Here is an 18923-nt window from a genome sequence, read left to right as displayed (position 1 = left end):
GTTCAGTTTATTTCTTCCCCTAGATTTTATGCAATTCATACAAAAGATTACCTCAGATATCCTAGAAATGAATGAAGGAGATAGATGTCATTGTATCTGATTTTATCAACCTTGATACCGATCTTTCATGCAGAAATGTGTATTAAAATCTGTCCAAACAGCATATACTAAATCCAAACTTTTAACATTTTTTCAATTGCTTGTATCCAAACCGTTACACACTTGATACATGTGACTGACTTCAATTGGTAGATTTTCGCAAAAATACTATACTTTCAGTTTAGAGACCGATGACAACATATGTGAAAATGTTTTTTCTTTCTTCTTAACTGATTTTTTCTGATGATACAATTGCAAAAGTTTTGATGACATCATTTAAATGTTCCATTTTCATTTCTTGATTCCATAATCTGCACGTTTTTATCACTTAGTAATTTAAACTGGAATGATTTCAACTTTTTATAGCGAATAACTTGCACCTTAGAATAAAAACTGAAAACATATTAAATGTTTATGTAAAACAAGAGGACCATGATGGTCCTGAATCGCTCACCTCTTCCCACATGACCCAGTTTTGAGTATGACGTCGTTTTTTCTATTATTTGACATAGTGACCTAGTTTTTGAGCTCATGTGACCCAGTTTTGAACTTGACCTAGATATTATCAAGATAAAAATTCTGACCAATTTTCATGAAGATCCATTGAAAAATATGGTCTCTAGAGGTCACAAGGTTTTTCTATTATTTGACCTATTGACCTAGTTTTCCAAGGTACGTGACCCTGTTTTGAACTTTACCTAGACATCATCAAGGTGAACATTCTCACTAATTTTCATCAAGATCTCATGAAAAATATGGCCTCTAGAGAGGTCACAAGGTTTTTCTATTATTTGACCTATTGACCTAGTTTTCGAAGGTTCGTGACCCTGATTTGATCTTGACCTAGGTGTCATCAAGGTGAACATTCTCACTAATTTTCATGAAGATCTCATGAAAAATATGGCCTCTAGTAAGGTCACAAGGTTTTTCTATTTTTATACCTACTGGCCTAGTTTTTGACCGCACGTGACCCAGGTTCGAAAATGACCTAGATATCATCAAGGTGAACATTCAGATAAATTTTCATGAAGATCCATTGAAAACAAGAGATCACAGAGTGATCTTGGCGCCCACCAATGTGCCATTTTTGAGTGTTCCAAATTTCAAGACTTATTGACTAGCTCAAGGTCAAATTTCATTTCCGTACACAACACAAATCTATGCATGTGGTCCAAATTTGAAGCCTGTACCTTCAAAAATGTGAAAGTAGGTCACTAGGTCAATGTCAAGGTCAAAGTTTGTTTCGGTATACAAAACTATGCATGTGGTCCTAAATTTGAAGCCTGTAGCTACAGAAATGTGAAAGTAGGTCACTAGGTCAATCTTAAGGTCAAAGTTCCTTTCGGTACATAAAACTATGCAAGTGGTCCAAATTTGAAGGTTGATTTTGAGAAATGTAAAAGTAGGTCACTAGGTCAAAATCCAGGTCAAATTTTACTTCGTAATACAAAACTATGCATGTGGTCAAAATTTGAAGCCTGTACCTTCAAAAATGTGAAAGTAGGTCACTAGGTCAATGTAAAGGTCAAAGTTTGTTTCAGTACACAAAACTATGCATGTGGTCCAAATATGAAGGCTGTAGCTTGAGAAATGTAAAAGTAGGTCACTCGGTCAAAATCAAGGTCAAATTTTATTTCGGAATACAAAACTATGCATGTGGTTCAAATTTGAAGCCTGTACCTTAAAAATGTGAAAGTAGGTCACTAGGTCAATGTAAAGGTCAAAGATCATTTCAGTACACAATACTATGCAAGTGGTCCAAATTTGAAGGCTGTAGCTTGAGAAATGTAAAAGTAGGTCACTAGGTCAAAATCAAGGTCAAATTTTATTTCAGAATACAAAACTATGCAAGTGGTCCAAATTTGAAGCCTGTACCTTCAAAAATGTGAAAGTAGGTCACTAGGTCAATGTCAAGGTCAAAGTTTTTTTCGGTACACAAAACTATGCATGTAGTCCAAATTTGAAGGCTGTAGCTTGAGAAATGTGAAAGTAGGTCACTAGGTCAAAATCAAAGTCAAATTTCATTTTGAAACACGAAACTATGCATATGGTCCAAATTTGATGCCTGTACCTTCAAAAATGTGAAAGTAGGTCACTAGGTCAAAATAAAGGTCAAAGTTTTTTCCAGTGCATAAAATTATGCATGTGGTCCAAATTTGAAGGCTGTAGCTACAGAAATGTGAAAGTAGGTCACTAGGTCAAAATCAAGGTCAATCATGTCAAGGTTCATCTTGCCACTCAAAAATATACATGTGGTCCAAGTTTGAATGTTGTAGTTACTGACAAGAACATTTTAAAAGCTTTTCCCTATATAAGTCTATATGAACCATGTGACCCCCGGGGCGGGGCCATATTTAACCCTAGGAGGATAATTTGAACAAACTTGGTAGAGAACCACTAGATGATGCTACATTACAAGTATCAAAGCCCTAGGCTTTGTGGTTTGGACAAGAAGATTTTCAAAGTTTTTCCCTATATAAGTCTATGTAAACCATATGACCCCCAGGGCGGGCCATATTTGACCCTAGGGTATAATTTGAACAATCTTAGTTGAAGACCACCAGATGATGTCACATACAAAATATCAAAGCCCTAGGCCCTGTGGTTTTGGACAAGAGGTTATTCAAAGTTTTTCCCTATATAAGTCTATATCAACCATGTGACCCCCAGGGCGGGGCCATATTTGACCCCAGAGAAATAATTCGAATCATCTTGGTAGAGGACCACTAGATGATGCTTCATACCAAATATCAAAGCCCTAGGCTCTGTGGTTTTGGACAAAAAGGTTTTCAAAGTTTTTCCCTATATAAATCTATATAAATTATAAAAATAAACAAAGGGCCATAACTCACTCATAAATTGTTGAACCAGTCTGATTTTCAGGGGGACACAACTAGGGTACCAATACATCATTCTGACAAAGTTTGGTCAAAATCCCCCCCAGTAGTTTCTGAGGAGATGCGATAACGAGAAATTGTTAACGGACGGACGGACGGACGGACGGACGGACGGAATGACGGACGGACGGACCACGGACGCAGAGTGATTTTAATAGCCCACCATCTGATGATGGTGGGCTAAAAATGGCCTCTAGAGAGGTCAAAAGATTTTAATAGTTTTAGACCTACTGACCTAGTTTTTGACTGCAGTTGACCCAGTTTCAAACTTGACCTAGATATCATCAAGATGAACATTCAGACCAACTTTCATACAGATCCCATGAAAAGTATGGCCTCTAGAGAGGTCACAAGGTTTTTTTATTATTTGACCTACTGACCTAGTTTTTTAAGGCACATGACCCAGTTTCAAACTTGACCTAGATATCATCAAGGTGAACATTCTGACCAATTTTTATGGAGATCCATACACAAGTATAGCCTCAAGAGAGGTCACAAGGTTTTTCTATGTTTAGACCTACTGACCCTAGTTTTTGACCCTGTTTCGAACTTGACCTAGATATCATAAAGATGAACATTCAGACAAATTTTCATACAGACCCCATGAAAAATATGGCCTTTAGAGAGGTCACAAGGTTTTTCTATTATTTGACCTACTGACCTAGTTTTTGAGGGCACATGACCCACTTTCAAACTTGACCTAGATATCATCAAGATAAACATTCAGACCAACTTTCATACAGATCCCATGAAAAATATGGCCTCTAGAGAGGTCACAAGGTTTTTCTATTATTTGACCTACTGACCTAGATTTTGATGGCACGTGACCCACTTTCGAACTTGACCTAGATATCATCAAGGTGAACGTTCTGACCAATTTTCATGAAGATCTCATGAAATATATGGCCTCTAGAGAGGTCACAAGGTTTTTCTATTTTTAGACCTACTGACCTAGTTTTTGACCGCACGTGACCCAGTTTCGAATTTGACCTAGATATCATCAAGATGAACATTCAGACAAACTTTCATACAGATCCCATGAAAATTATGGCCTCTAGAGAGGTCACAAGGTTTTTCTATGGCACATGACCAAGTTTCGAACTTGACCTAGATATCATCAAGGTGAACGTTCTGACCAATTTTCATGAAGATCTTTTAAATATATGGCCTCTAGAGAGGTCACAAGGTTTTTCTATTTTTAGACCTACTGACCTAGTTTTTGATGGCACGTGACCCAGTTTCGAACTTGACCTAGATATCATCAAGTTGAACATTCTGACCAATTTTCATGAAGATCTTGTGAAATACATGGCCTCTAGAGAGGTCACAAGGTTTTTCTATTTTTAGACCTACTGACCTAGTTTTTGATGGCACGTGACCCAGTTTCGAACTTGACCTAGATATCATCAAGATGAACATTCTGACCAACTTTCATAAAGATCCCATGAAAAATGTGACCTCTAGAGATGTCACAGGGAAAAGTTTACGCACGGACGGACGCACGGACGACGGAAGCTGCGCGATCACAAAAGCTCACCTTGTCACTTCCTGACAAGTGAGCTAAAAATGTGTTTCATTGTTGAAAATATCAAATTTTATGTGCTGTTCTTGACAGATTTTGCTTGGAAGAGGCCATATTGGACAGATACAAACACACGGCTACCGGTGTAGTTACCATCAGGGCTTCGGAAATTTGCCGGTTTGTCGGTTTTGGACAGATTTTTGACTTTTCAGACCGATTTGTGAAGTGAAAAAACGAAAAAAATCGGTCCCGTAAAAATGGAGAAAAAAAGTATAAATTTCGGTCTGATATCTCAATACACGACCACCTGCCAAGCAGGAAATTGCTGGTCGCACCCTCAGATAATCAATAAACGTGTCAAATCGGTCTGATTGTCACTTTGATAATCGGTCTGTAATTAGCACGTGACGCAATCAGCGCTCGCGCGGCACATCCTTTAATGTTCGCAGACAGCCGACTGCAATGTATTAAACATATTTGACTGGTTTCCAAATGTTCCTGACTGGATCCAAATCATTTCGACGGGGATCCACTTCTTTTATTAAGAATCCGATGGATGGTTTATTTCAAGGTTATAACACACTAAATAGCCACCACTATATATTCTATATAAAATGACAAGTTTTCACAACGTTGCAATACACACCTAGACCCATTTTAAATTTCTTTAACTTACATTTTCTTGTAACATTTATACTGTAAAAATATCTAAAGAAAAGTAGGGGTCATGTTTGATGCAAGAAAAATATTTCTGGTCAAACGGACACACCGTAATTTTTACACTGAAATGACAATCACAATTTAGGGTAGGGGTGTATGAATAAATTTCACATGTTAAATCAGTTTGGAGTCTTTTTTCAACATGCAAATGCTACCAGTATGTCAAGTATAGGCATGCAATATGATTTCAACCAATATATAGCAATGATTTCAAGGAAAAATCCTTCTTACAGCAAAAAAAACTGAGAACTATTTGAATCCGCCATTATGCGACTACCATTTTTTCATAGGTGCTCAGGCTATTTAGTGTCTGTATGCCTCAAAAGGTTACGTCTGATCACAGGTAAAAAAACAAATGGTCACTGCATTTAATCATGTACATTATAGGTCTTTGATTTATAGAGACATCACACGGAAAACCGATAAAAATATTTTTTATAATTACTTGATTTGAAAAAATTACATGATTCATTTGTTGGGGCTCCAGTTGAAACAAGTGCAGAAAATCGTCTTTGAAACCCGACTGTACAAAAAACAAAAAGAAAAAAAAAATGGACCGGCAAATATGGATGATAAAAAAAACCGGAGTGGCGCTGTTTATCAAATTGGTCTTTAAAAAAAAACGTTTCAAAAATGAAATTTTGTTTACATCAGAAGAGAACATATAACTTTATAAAATGTAGTTGCTTACTGAAGTGCAATGTAAGTGAAATGAAATAGTCGTGGCCAACCCGCGTGACCTTTTGCTAACTATACATGCGGGAAATTCGATCTCAGCGTTCACATAACGTACACATTCGGTCCGCGGCAGAGTATTCTTAAAATACTGAGGCTGTTTAGCAGAGAATATGTGTCGTGTAATTCACTTTGACGCATTGTATTTTATAGAATTCCGTCAAAGAATGAGGAAACATCACAAAGTATATGCCGTGTATACGGTACCGAAGTCACGTGCGTTGGCTTTTAGACTAGTTACGTACATGGTGTCAATGCCGGCAATTTTATCCTTGCAGGAAAAACATCGAAATTTAAACAAAGTAACGATCACGCATAACACTGAATAACTGTCTTCATTGTATGGTAACTCGCGGTGACCGGTAACTCAGTTTTAATGCATGCCATGCTTATTTCTTTACTCTATCACGTTTTACAAAATATGTAATATTGGGAATGCGGTGGGTGGGGTAGCGCCGATGTCAGGACTTTCGTTTCGGACCGATTGAGTTATCAAAATTTCCGGAGCCCTGGTTACCATACCGTGAAAATGTCACATGTCATTTCACATAACCGATGAGAATCCTTCGTAAATTTTAACATAATGTTTCTTTTAATGTTAAATAGCAGGTACTTGCACTTTACTCTTAGATGACAAAGTAGAAGATGTTCCTTCATAAAGATTAACTTTTTTTATTTGTGGTGTTCCACACAGACTTTATAGCATTTGAATTTGTGTTTGGTGTTACAACATATTCTGATGTGCTAAAATATTGGAGCTTTATTACATTTTAAACAGATAAACTACACTGGACTTGATTCATTTTTAAATGTAGTGTGAATCACCACATTACAGAATCCCTCCATGCATGAAGACGAAAATGCTCTGGACAAAGTCATTCTTTATCTGACCTTTGGCCTCTAAGTGTGACCTTGACCTTAGAGCTAGGGGTCTAGATCTTGCACATGACACATCGCTTCATTATGAAGAACACTTGTACCAAGTAATACCAAGTAACGGATGGATCCAGGCTGTCAATCAAACTAATTGTAAACTATTATATTGACCAATAAGATAACGCGGATTATTTAGTACGCATCACTTGTTGCTAACCAACCATTCCTTCGCACAAGCATTCGCTGTTGAGATGTGCTTATAGGGAATATATAACGCTGACGAGCGGTACCCGGAAAGGCTAGAAGGGGGAAGATTTATATTGTTCCCTAAACGGTTAACCTAAGGCAGTAAGCGTTGAATAAAAGTATGCCGACGACAGCTGAACGTTGAACAAATCAATAAACACGAAGCAATCTGCTCATTGACAAATGTGATTCTGATAATCTCTATATCAAAATCTGTGTGTCAGTAATTGTATATGGTATAATATCATAACATACATAATACATTATGCATCGTCTGTCTGCCTTTACCTCAATCTGATTAAAGTACATCTATTACGCTACGCATAGGATCTGAGAACGACCTATTCATAGCCTCGTTCTGACAACCCTTTCATTAGCCAATCAGAGCTTAACTTACAACATTTTGCAAATCTACCTGTAGCCTTGACTTATGATATTTACAATTCTTATGTCGTATTGTGTCAGATAGCTGGTTAGCTCAGCCGATAGGCCACTTGCTTTGTAAGCGAGGTGTCCCGGGTTCGAGCCCTAGAACGACTGCACATTTTTCTTACTCTTTGACATTCGAACAAGTTGTCTGATTGGTTAAAATAAAAATAGCAATACTGGAAATCCAAAATATACAGAAGACGTATGTGAATGGGTCGTTCTCAAATCTTCGTTTAGAAGATCAAGTACTTAAGTCAGATTGCCTTTACCCATTTGTCTGTGATCTGTTTCAATTTGAATTAGCTCAATTTATTTTAATTTAGGCTGATCGCATAATTATTCAGTTCAATACATTAGATATATATAATATAGGCCTAAGTCATTTATATCTTATTTCATACAAAAGTAACAGCTAACCTTCTTCAGCAATATATTCTCGCAGTTGAAAGTATCATTTATATTCTGTATTATACATATACAAAATTTTGTTCAGCGACCAATTTATTCTTACTCAAAAAATTGCATAGTATAGAGTGCACATCGAAGGTGTCATTAATAAAGTCAAAACATATGAAATAATTTCACATGAAATACCAACATTATTATTCAAAAATATAAATAAGATCTGGACACTATGTGGCATATTAACTTTATTTCAAAATGTTTTTGTGAAAGATAAAACGTAAGCTCATATTAATCAGACATTAAATCAAGAACAGACAGATAAATATTTGGAGTGGATTTTAATACTTTGCCATTATTTATTATGTAATGATAGTTCTTTCATATTTGTATATAGCAAATATATGACAACGGTATCCCCTCTGTGCACCGCGAGGTTTCGACATCATTCTTTTCAATCCTAGAAAGTCCTAAAATTGATTAATTTAAACTGATTTTCCTGTCAGTTGTTTTAAATGCAATTTAAAAATCAATTACAATGTATATGCACATGTTAAACCATGCAGTTTAGAATGTCACTGATTTCTCGTTACATATATTCATTTAACTTTACGACTATCATAAACTATTTATAACTACCACTACAGTCTGTACTTTTTCTATTTTTTTTTATTTGAAATTGTGAAGTTTAAGCCCTTGAAAAGATTAAATCAGCCCTATGATAAGCGAGCAATGTCCGTCCGAGCTGAAAAAATTAGTAAGTCATTATCACTACTAAATGTTCAAAATTTTGGAAGTTTGCATGCAAAAATTAGTACTGAAATAGCACCAAGCATGGACATATGTTTATTTTTAATACAATTCGTGGTATTGTACAAATATATATTACAATATAATGGGAATAATTGACTTAACTGATATCACAGTGGTGATCGATAAGTCCGCAATCAATTGCAGCTCGAGCGCAATCATACTTGTAAAATAAGAACAGTAGCTAGGGTATTACGCAACGTTAATAAAAAGCTAATGAACTAATTAATGAATTAATTAATGAATTTCGTTATCTGATGAAAATGTTATCTTGATTTAAGACATCACTTACACCATATGTGACAACATATGGAGTTTTAATATTTTTATCACATAAGCCTAGCGTGGAATTACTGTCTCTACGACAGAAGTAGGCCTGATAGTTTAATCTAAGACGTAGTCTCTATAAAAATGTTGCTTAAAAGATAATTAACATTATAATGCCAAATTATGCACCTTCATAAGGACTCAGCAATTTTCCTGCCAGCAATATCTAGTGAAAGTGTCCACGGTTTTTCACTCTTTCTTTGAGAACGCCAACACTTAGCGCTAACTTTTATCATGGTTTCTTCTGAGTTAATTTTAATGTCATGTACACATCCTTGAGTAAAATAATTAGGTACCTTTGACAGCTTTCTTGGTGCATTTTTTTCACAATTTGACAAGTATTTTCACAGAAAAATCATCTGTAATACTTTCTAGCGGGTCCATCGCAAATGTGCATGAATCCGCCATTTTGAAAGAAGCTTGTTGGAAGCAGCAACAGCAACTAAGGGGCAGAGTTTATTGATCGGTTTACGGATTCATGCATTGACAGAGTTATGGCACAAAACAGACTTTGATAACCTTTGGCCTCTAAGTGTGACCTTCGCCTTGGAGCTAGAGGTCTGGGTTTTGTGCAAGACACATCGTCTCATTATGGTAACATTTATGCCTATTTATTTCAAAATCCTGTCATGGTTGACAGAGTTATGGACCGGACACGGAAGGACAGATGTTCCTACAATTGGGTATTTAGGTGGCTATTCTTTTGTTCTGCCTATTGTTATTTAAGCCATGTAAAAGAAAAACAGCCACATAATAGCTTACTGATTCAGGCCGGTGTCCAGGATTTTTTTGCTGGGGGTGAGTGGGGGGGCCCAACCCGGGGTAGGATACCCCATCCGATGTCGAAAAAAAATTTATATGGCACATGAAAAGATGCATTTTCCTGCTACCTGAAACACCTTTAAGGATGCATGAATGTATTATATATTTAAGGAAAAGTCTATCTTTTAATCATTTCATCAAGCCTTTTCAATGTATGTATGATTGTACAGTCACAGTGTATGGACTTCATTTTTCAGTGAATGAACGACATCAAAGAAAAAGTACAGTAACCTATTGTTCGTATGCAAATGTGGGCTCTAAAGAATGGATGGAAGGACACAGCCTATTTCTGTGTCCCCCTTTCTTTTTTGAAAAAGGCAGGGGACAATTACAAACAACTACTTCAAGTCTGAATGTGTTCATATACCAAGTGACAAAATGGGAAATGAATCCAGACTTTACCTAAACCATCACCACAAGGGTGAGAAGAAATAACTTACTTTGTTTGTAAGGACTGGTAAGTTAGTTTTCTCTGGAATCCTGTACACGGTGGTAACGATAATGACTCGTGTTCTCCTGACTCCAGAAACTTCTCAACTTTCTTACTGAAATATAGTAAATTTATTCATATATGTAAAATATAGATTAACCTTTTTTATTGTAATTACAGCATTTTGTAGAAGTTCTAAGTGCATACTCTTATCCAGGTATAACAATGCTAACATTAAGTGCAGGTGCACTTCACACTGGTACGTTTTCACACCCTTAAAATCTTTAAAAATCCCTGCCTACACTTTTTTGGGTGGTGGGGGGCATGATCATTACCACACATTTTTTCTCTTTGGCCTAAATATGTATCAATAACAAACAGGTTTGTAATCTTCACCATATCAAATTTCAAGTAGATCTTATTCCATGAAAGGAAGTATAAATACCTTAAGTCTTGTTATAACTAGTTCAGTTGGTTACAGTCCAGTTTATATCTGTTATCATAATTCAATATTTCAATCCATATAAATATTCACCTATCTGATGTACCGAGAAGGACAAATTCGCCTCTAAAGAAATTGGACCATCTAATTTCACAAAAAGATAGTTAAGCAAAGGAATTTTTATTCTAAAAGGTATTTGTTGGATTTCTTGTCTTCTGATTGTTCTGGGTTAAACGCTGTTTTTCAACTGTATTTCAGTTATGTGATGGCAGGTCAAAATATATCTAAATTGGAATTGGCAAATATACTGGCTAGGAACCAGTTTATGGACAGAATTTGATGTTTTTTATCCGTCATTACCATTAAAATTAACTTAGACTAATGAAACTTACCCCCAACAAAAACTTTTTGCTACATCCAAATATATATTGGTCAGTTAATATTACTCAGTGATGTGAAATAATATATTTACCAGAGGCTTAAATTAGTTCATAACTAGAATGTGTCTGTGGGACACAGGGTGTGCCCCAACTGGTACATTTGTCACAAATAAGGGGAAATCATTCAAATGTTTGCAGTCTTAATGGGGTATAGCCTCCAAAAAAATATTTATGAAATGGATTCATTATTCTATACCATATACTTTTTGACCTATGAGCATCACAAACAAAAATCCATTATTTTGGCTATTTCAAGGGCCATAACTCTGTAATAAATGCTAAAATTCTCAAGAAGAATGCCAAGTGTGCACGGTCTCATTATGATAAAGACTCAAGCAAGGTTTCATGAATTTACATTAAATACTTTTTGAGTGAGGCACATAATTAGGTGAAAATGTGCATTTTTTACTATTTCAGGGGCCATAACTCTGAAAATAGGGACCCAGATGAAAAATAGGAGGTGTGCAAGTTCATATCATGATAAAGATTCATGCAAGGTTTCATCAATTTAGATCAAATACTTTTTTAGCTAGGCGTGTCACAAGGGGAAAATGTGCATTTTTGACTATTTCAGGGGCCATAACTCTAGAAATAGGGGGCAAACCCAGATGAAAAATAGGAGGTGCGCCAGTTCATATCATGATTAAGACCCATGCAAGGTTTCATGAATCTATATCAAATACTTTTTGAGCTAGGCGTGTCACAAGGTGAAAATGTGCATTTTTGACTATTTCAGGGGTCATAACTCTAAAAATAGGGGGCAGATCCAGATGAAAAATAGGAGATGCGCAAGTTCATACCATGATAAAGACTCATGCAAGGTTTCATCAATTTATATCAAATAATTTTTGAGCTAGGCGTGTCACAAGGTGAAAATGTGCATTTTTGACTGTTTCAGGGGCCATAATTCTAGAAATAGGGGGTGGACCCAAAGAAAAATAGGAGGTGCGCAAGTTCATATCATGATCAAGACTAATGCAAGGTTTCATGAATCTATATCAAATACTTTTTGAGCTAGGCGTGTCACAAGGTGAAAATGTGCATTTTTGACTATTTCAGGGGCCATAACTCTAAAATTAGGGGGCGGAGCCAGACGAAAAATAGAAGGTGCGCAAGTTCATATCATGATAAAGTCTCATGCAAGGTTTCATTAATTTATATCAAATACTTTTTGAGCTAGGCATGTCACAAACTTCGGACGGACGCACAGACAACAGCAAATCTATATGCCCCCACCACTCATAGAGGGGCACAAAAAGTGTTACTTTTTCATACTAAAAGAACCAGTTTCTGGACAATCTTTGGTGGCAATCTGACTAAAGTACATTTCCAACATTTCCAATTGACGCTACGCGCATTGGATCTGAAGACGTGCTATTGATATCCTAGCTCTGAATAGAGCTTTCCGCTAGCCAATCAGAGCCTTAATTACAACATTTTGTATGTGAAAGTAGAAGTTCAAAAAATCTTTATTTAGCCTGGTTTTTTTCATGTTTATTATTATGGCCACATCTTGACTGCGCCATTGTGTCTTGAGAGGTTACGGACTTGGTCACGTAAGGGGAGAATATGTGTCAGGCAGCCAGTGAGCTCAGTCAGTAAAGCACTCGCCCTATAAGCGAGGCTGGTCCAGGGTTTGAGCCCTGGACTAAATGCACATTTTTCATACCTAGTGACATTCTATGCTATCTTGATGGTTCAGCCAAATGCTTGTTGAAACGAGAAGTCTGATTGGTTCAAATAAAAATAGATTTGCGAAAATAAAAATAGCAATATCGGAAATCCAAAATATACAGAAGACAAAATTAATGTAAATGGGTCATTCTCAGATCTTCGTTTAGAAGATCAAGTACAGTCAAACTTTTCCAAAGCGACCACACAGGGGAAGTTGAGATTGTGGTCTCTTAAGACAGGTGTTTTTTTAACTCTGGATAGACTTTCTGAGCATGTATATTTTGGTAAGGAAACTGTCATGAAGAAACAATTGCTACTACTATTGAGTTTATCAAGTACATGTATTATAAACAAGAGGGTCATGATGACCCTGAATCGTTCATCTGAGTTATATGAGCCACATGTTTAAAATGGCAAACTAAAATATTAGAAAGTAGGTCAGTTAAGTTAGTGCAAAACTGTACATGTCATCCAAATTTCAAGGCTGTATCTTAAAAAACAAGAAAGTAGGTCTGTAGGTCAAGGTCATAGTCAAGTGACCCCCTTATCGCTTGGGGTCATCAGGTAATTATAATTAAGCAGTCTAGAAAATATGATCTGATATTTTTTTAAGTATTCATTCCTATATAACTCATAACAAGTGTTCCCCAGGGCTGGGCCTCTTTTCACCCCACGGGCATAATTTGATCAATCTTGTTAGAGGTCCACTATGCAATGTCACATACCAAATATCAAAGAGCTAGGCCTTGAACTTTCAGACAAGAAGATTTTTTAAAACATTCCCTATATAGGTCTACGTTAAACTTGGGACCCCCAGGACAGGGCCTCTTTTCACCCCCAGGAGGATAATTTGAACAATTTCTGTAGAGAACCACTAGGCAATGCTACTTACCAAATATCGAAAGCTTAGGCCTTGCAGTTTCAGACAAGAAGATTTTTAAAGTTTTTTCCTATATAAGTCTATGTAAAACTTTGGCCCCCCGGGGAGGGGCCTCTTTCCACCCCAGAGGCATAATTTGAATAATTTTCATAGAGGACCATTAGAAGCCAAATATCAAGGCTCTACGCCTTGCTGTTTTGGACAAGAAGATTTTTAAAGTTTTTCCATGCGGTTGCCATGGCAACCAGAGTTCTGCATGGAATTCAATTTTTTTTTAAAATTTTGGAAGGGGAGCACCAAAGGATCATTCCTGTGAAGTTTGGTGTAATTCTGCCCAGTGGTTTTCAAGATGATTTTTTTAGAAAATGTTGACGGACAGATGACACACGATGGACAACAGACATTGAGCAGTCACAAAAGGGTACTATAGATATTAGTGTATAATGCACACTTTTTACTGCTGAGGCCACTCCCGAATCGTGGGTGCATTATAATCATACACAGGTATGGACGGTTTTCCAGCTTCAACACAAGTTTGTAGGGTTTTTTTCTTAAACAAAATTAATCTTATATTAAGTTATGTATTTTGAGGAAAGAAATATCAAAAATCGTAAATAAAAAAAGATCGACTATTATCTTTAATCTATATCAAATTGCAAACAACAAAACTGGCATGAGGTGTCATGCTAATTGCGGATAATTACAGGCCATTTGATCACACCTTTTGTTATCGATTTGAATTGAGAAATTGATGTCATTTTTTGTCCATTTCATTTTCATGTTGGTCGCTTGATAACAGGTAAATTTTATGAATGGGAAGTAAAATTAATGGTCACGTTTAACAAGAGGTCGCTTGTCATTCATGTGCTCTGCATAAAGTCTCATCACCACCTACCTACATGCCAAGTTTGAAGTCAATACCTTAACACTGAAAGTAAATCAACTGGTATAAAACATTGGTGACACTGGTTTGTGGAAGCGAATCAACTGGTAACACTGGTTTATGAATAAATACCAAAAATAGTTGTTGGTTTGTGAAATATAAAAGAAACAAGAGCTCGTAGAACACAAAATGCCCCTTGGTGCATTCAGTAACTGCACAAGGAGCAGAAATTATTTGGTCACTGTGCAATGAACGTGTGATGTACTGGCCTCAAATCAGTAATTATGGGTCATTGACCAGTCATAAATTTTGTTTGTTTGTTTGTTTTGGGTTTAACGCCGTTTTTCAACAGTATTTCAGTTATGTAACGGCGGGCAGTTAACTTAACCAGAGTCTGTACCAGTACAAACCTGTTCTCCGCAAGTAACTGCCAACTTCCCCACATGAATCAAAGGTGGAGGACTAACGTATCTTATATGATTTTAAGAAAGCATTCTCTAGTTATCTGGCAAAAAAAGTTCTGTTCTGAATCAATGTGACCATAACCTTTGACATACTGATCTCTAGTTACAAGGTTTTTTCTAGCTAATTTGGGAACATAGCATATACCCCCAAAATTGGGAATTTTGACATGTAAATGTTCCAAATTGGGAAATATTTAGTCCCATAGGACATAGTAAGGATGTGTTTAAGCACTTTCTCGTACACTTGTTTCACAATTAACAACCTCTTTAACATACTTCCATTACAAAATTGTCCATAATTTGGTCAATGTTTCTGCAATTTGGATGAAATTTTTTTCAGAATGTAGATTGGGAATTTTTGCACTCATTTTGGGAAAAATACATACTTTTTGGCATTGGGAATAGAGCCGAATAACGGCTATAAACCCCCCCCCCCCCCCCACCCAAAAAAAACCTGAGTTATCTGGCAAAAAAAGTTCTGTTCTGGATCCATGTGACCTTAACCTTTGACATACTGATCTCAAAATCAATAGGGGTTATCTGATGGTCAAAATCAACCTCCCTATTAAGTTGTGTGATCCTAGGCCCATTCTCAAGTTATTGTCTGGAAATGGTTTAATAGTGTGACCTTGACCTTTGACCTACTGACCTCCAAATTAATAGGGGTTGTCCACTGGTCATGAAAATCTCCCTATAAAGTTTCATGATCCTAGGCCCAAGTGTTCTAAAGTTATCTTCCAGAAACAGTTTAACTGTTCTGGGTCACCGTGACCTTGACCTTTGATTTACTGATCTCAAAATTAATAGGACTCATCTGCTGGTCATGATCAACCTCCCTATTAAGTTTCATGATCCAAAGCCCAAGCGCTCTTGAGTTATCATCTACATAACAACTGACCTAAATTCCAACCGATTGACATCTGCAAAACAATATACCACTCGTTCTTTGAAGGGGGTCATAATTAAATTATTCATTATGAAAGGTTAAGTTTAAACAGACAGAATGAGATGGTCTAAGGACAGAATAAAATTTTTTAAGTGTTTATTTTGTTTATTTCAGATAAATTATGGCTGTCCCTGGTAAAAAAGTACCAAAGAACTTATCTTCATCCCTGTCTCAAGGTTCTGGAGAGGATTTTGAAGTTTTCTGCCAGCCATGTGACAGAGATGACCTCAGACTACCTGCCACTGGGTACTGTGTAGATTGTGAAGAGCACCTGTGTGACTCATGCTTTAACACCCACAGGAGACCAAAACCACTTCGACATCATAAACTCCTAGATAAAGACAACATGCCACAGACACAAAATCTTTCTACAATGTCTAGTTCTACACATGTTGGCCAGCCAGATGAACTTAAAACTCCTTGCTCTAAACACACCAAAGAAATGATCAAGTTCTACTGCCATGACCATAAAGCAATTCTATGCAGTGTATGTGTGACCCTTGACCATCCCCGTACATCCTGCCAAGTTGACTACATACCTGATATATCAGGACACTTCATTAACAGCACTGAGTTCAAAGGTACTCTTAAAGAGCATGACAAAATAATTGAGAAATGTCAGAAGATTACAGCAGGTCTGAGACAAATGGTTGCAAAATCAAACACTTCTCTGACAGATGTTCTCAAAGAAATAACAAAGTTTCGAGAAGAGATCAACCGAAGATTAGATGAACTTGAAAAGGAAGCTTCAGATGCAGCTAATATTCTAAAACAAGAGAATGAAACAAGGTTGAAGACTACAGCAGAAACATGTGATAGTCTGATAAAATCTCTGAAAGCATCATCTGATATGATCAAACAACTCAACACAACAAAGAAAGCAGACAGACTTTTCACCGAGCTTAAAAATGCTGAGCAACTAATCCGAGATAGTGAAAAGAAAATGATGCATGTAAAATCCACTGGAGTTACAAAAGAATATACATTTGATCCAAGTCAAGCCATTCAAACACTTCTTCAAAATGAGAAGTCACTTGGTAAATTAACAGCTAAAATACTAGAACAGCCATGTCCAGCTTTAAAATCAAGGACAATATCACCTCAAAAAAACATCGGTGTCAAGATGTCATCAGATAAAAATGACTGTTACATAACGGGCATTGCAGCTTCTTTCCCAAACCAAATATTTCTAGTAGATTATAACAATCGCACAATTAAAATGGTAGACATCAATACTCAAGCTATTCAACAACTGAGCCTAGATTCATATCCCTGGGATATCACCACAACCACCAGAGATAAACTTGCTGTAACAATGCAAAGTCTCAGAACAATACAGTTGATATCCTACTCCTCAAACAGACTTTCTAAGAAAAACACACTTAATGTAGATGGAGTGTGTTATGGTATCAGTTACTGTCAGGGAAAACTTGCAGTAACATTTGTGATTCCTGCAAAACTGCAAATCATGGACTTGAAAGGTACTGTACTAACAACAGTCATAACAAACTCAAATGGTGAAAATATTTTCAGAAGCCCAGAATATGTCACCACCAACAGCAATGCTATATATGTATCTGACTATGCAATGCATGCAGTTTTCTGGTTAAACTGGCAGGGAGAACTAATGGGTAGTTATGGAGGCATGGGATATCCACAAGATATTGCCATGTTAGATGATGGATCATTCTGTGTGAGTGATGCCCAAACAGACAAATGTAACATACTCAATGTAACTGGTGACTGTAAAAAGAGTACAACTGTACTGAATGAGTTAGATTATCCTTGGTCAATATACCTGTGTGAATCAAGCAGTACACTTTATGTCAGAAACTTCAGTGATAACGAACAGGACAGAAACTTCATTCAAATCTATAAGCTATCATAACACAGAGAACAGAAATGATTTTGTTGACCATAACAAACCATTTAACAACATCAAAATTATATAAAACATCAGCAAAAGTGAAGCTACTTAGATTGAATGTGAGACCTATAATATGTAAACCAGATATTTAGATTTCCTAAAATGCCGTCTTGCAAGTGCAGGTTGGAAATATAACAACCTGCCAAGCGATTTAAATTGACAACATCTAATCAGTTTTTATAGATGATTTCAAAAATATTCAAACATTTTAAACATATTTTATCAAATAATTATTCAAAAAGTTACAAAAAAAAATAATCTGTATAAATCAAATGTGGTTTGATGGTCTTAGAGACTGAGTTGCAGTGGGGAAATATAGTAGTAAATTGGTGGTAAAAGGAAATATTTTCACAAAAAGAACTTAATGACCTTGTATCAAATGTGTTTTTGTTTCTCTCAAATCATAGCACTAACACAGATATTTTAGGGTCAAAGAGACAGACAGTTACTTTACAAAGGATGTGATCAACTCTGGTAGTAATCTAAAGATTTTGCTAGATTGTCAGTGTGATAGAGGGACATAGATCTATCAAATAAATTAAATTTGTTACAAAAAGTAAAATCTCTGTTCAATTTATAAAGTCTGAGAGGTTTTGTTGGCTTAATTAGACCAGGAAGTAGGCAGGGATTTAATTTCTATTAATCTAAACATTACAATAGTTTTCCTAAATACAGACAGGTCTTCTAATTAAGTTTCAAGCATAATTCTCTTAACCTTTAGCCTGCTGGCAGCAAATGATTTTGCTTTTGCAACCAGTGCTGACCAATATTAGCCTGCACAGATCACAAAATGGAAGGCTCAAACCTTCAACCTTGAGTTATGACCTTGACCTTGAGCACACATGGCTGACTCATATGAGTTCTGCACATTCTCTTGATGATGTGATCATCTGACCTAGGGCTGAAAGGAATACACTAAGGGGCGAATATGATATGTATCATGAATACTGGG

General features: G+C 36.3%; 1 protein-coding gene and 1 long non-coding RNA gene across 2 annotated transcripts in view; one reads left to right on the top strand and one right to left on the bottom strand.

Annotated features, from left to right (window-relative positions):
* The window catches only part of LOC123562775 (uncharacterized), a 66473-nt gene extending 56040 nt beyond the window's left edge, over positions 1-10433 (bottom strand). The window contains exon 1 of the long non-coding RNA XR_008369849.1: positions 10326-10433. This is a non-coding gene — a long non-coding RNA (uncharacterized LOC123562775). The remainder of the gene's footprint in view (positions 1-10325) is intronic.
* A 346-nt stretch (positions 10434-10779) lies between these two features.
* LOC123564079 (E3 ubiquitin-protein ligase TRIM71-like) lies at positions 10780-18546 on the top strand. The gene is made up of 2 exons (XM_045357374.2): positions 10780-10949; positions 16159-18546. The coding sequence occupies exon 2, from the start codon at positions 16166-16168 to the stop codon at positions 17930-17932; it is 1767 nt and encodes a 588-aa protein (XP_045213309.2). The 5' UTR covers positions 10780-10949; positions 16159-16165; the 3' UTR covers positions 17933-18546.
* Positions 18547-18923: the final 377 nt, after the last annotated feature.

Source organism: Mercenaria mercenaria, chromosome 2 (assembly GCF_021730395.1).
Source record: "Mercenaria mercenaria strain notata chromosome 2, MADL_Memer_1, whole genome shotgun sequence".
In the NCBI taxonomy this organism is placed as follows: domain Eukaryota; kingdom Metazoa; phylum Mollusca; class Bivalvia; order Venerida; family Veneridae; genus Mercenaria; species Mercenaria mercenaria.
Note: the sequence above shows the minus strand (reverse complement) of the source record. Positions and strands in the feature narration are given on the sequence as shown.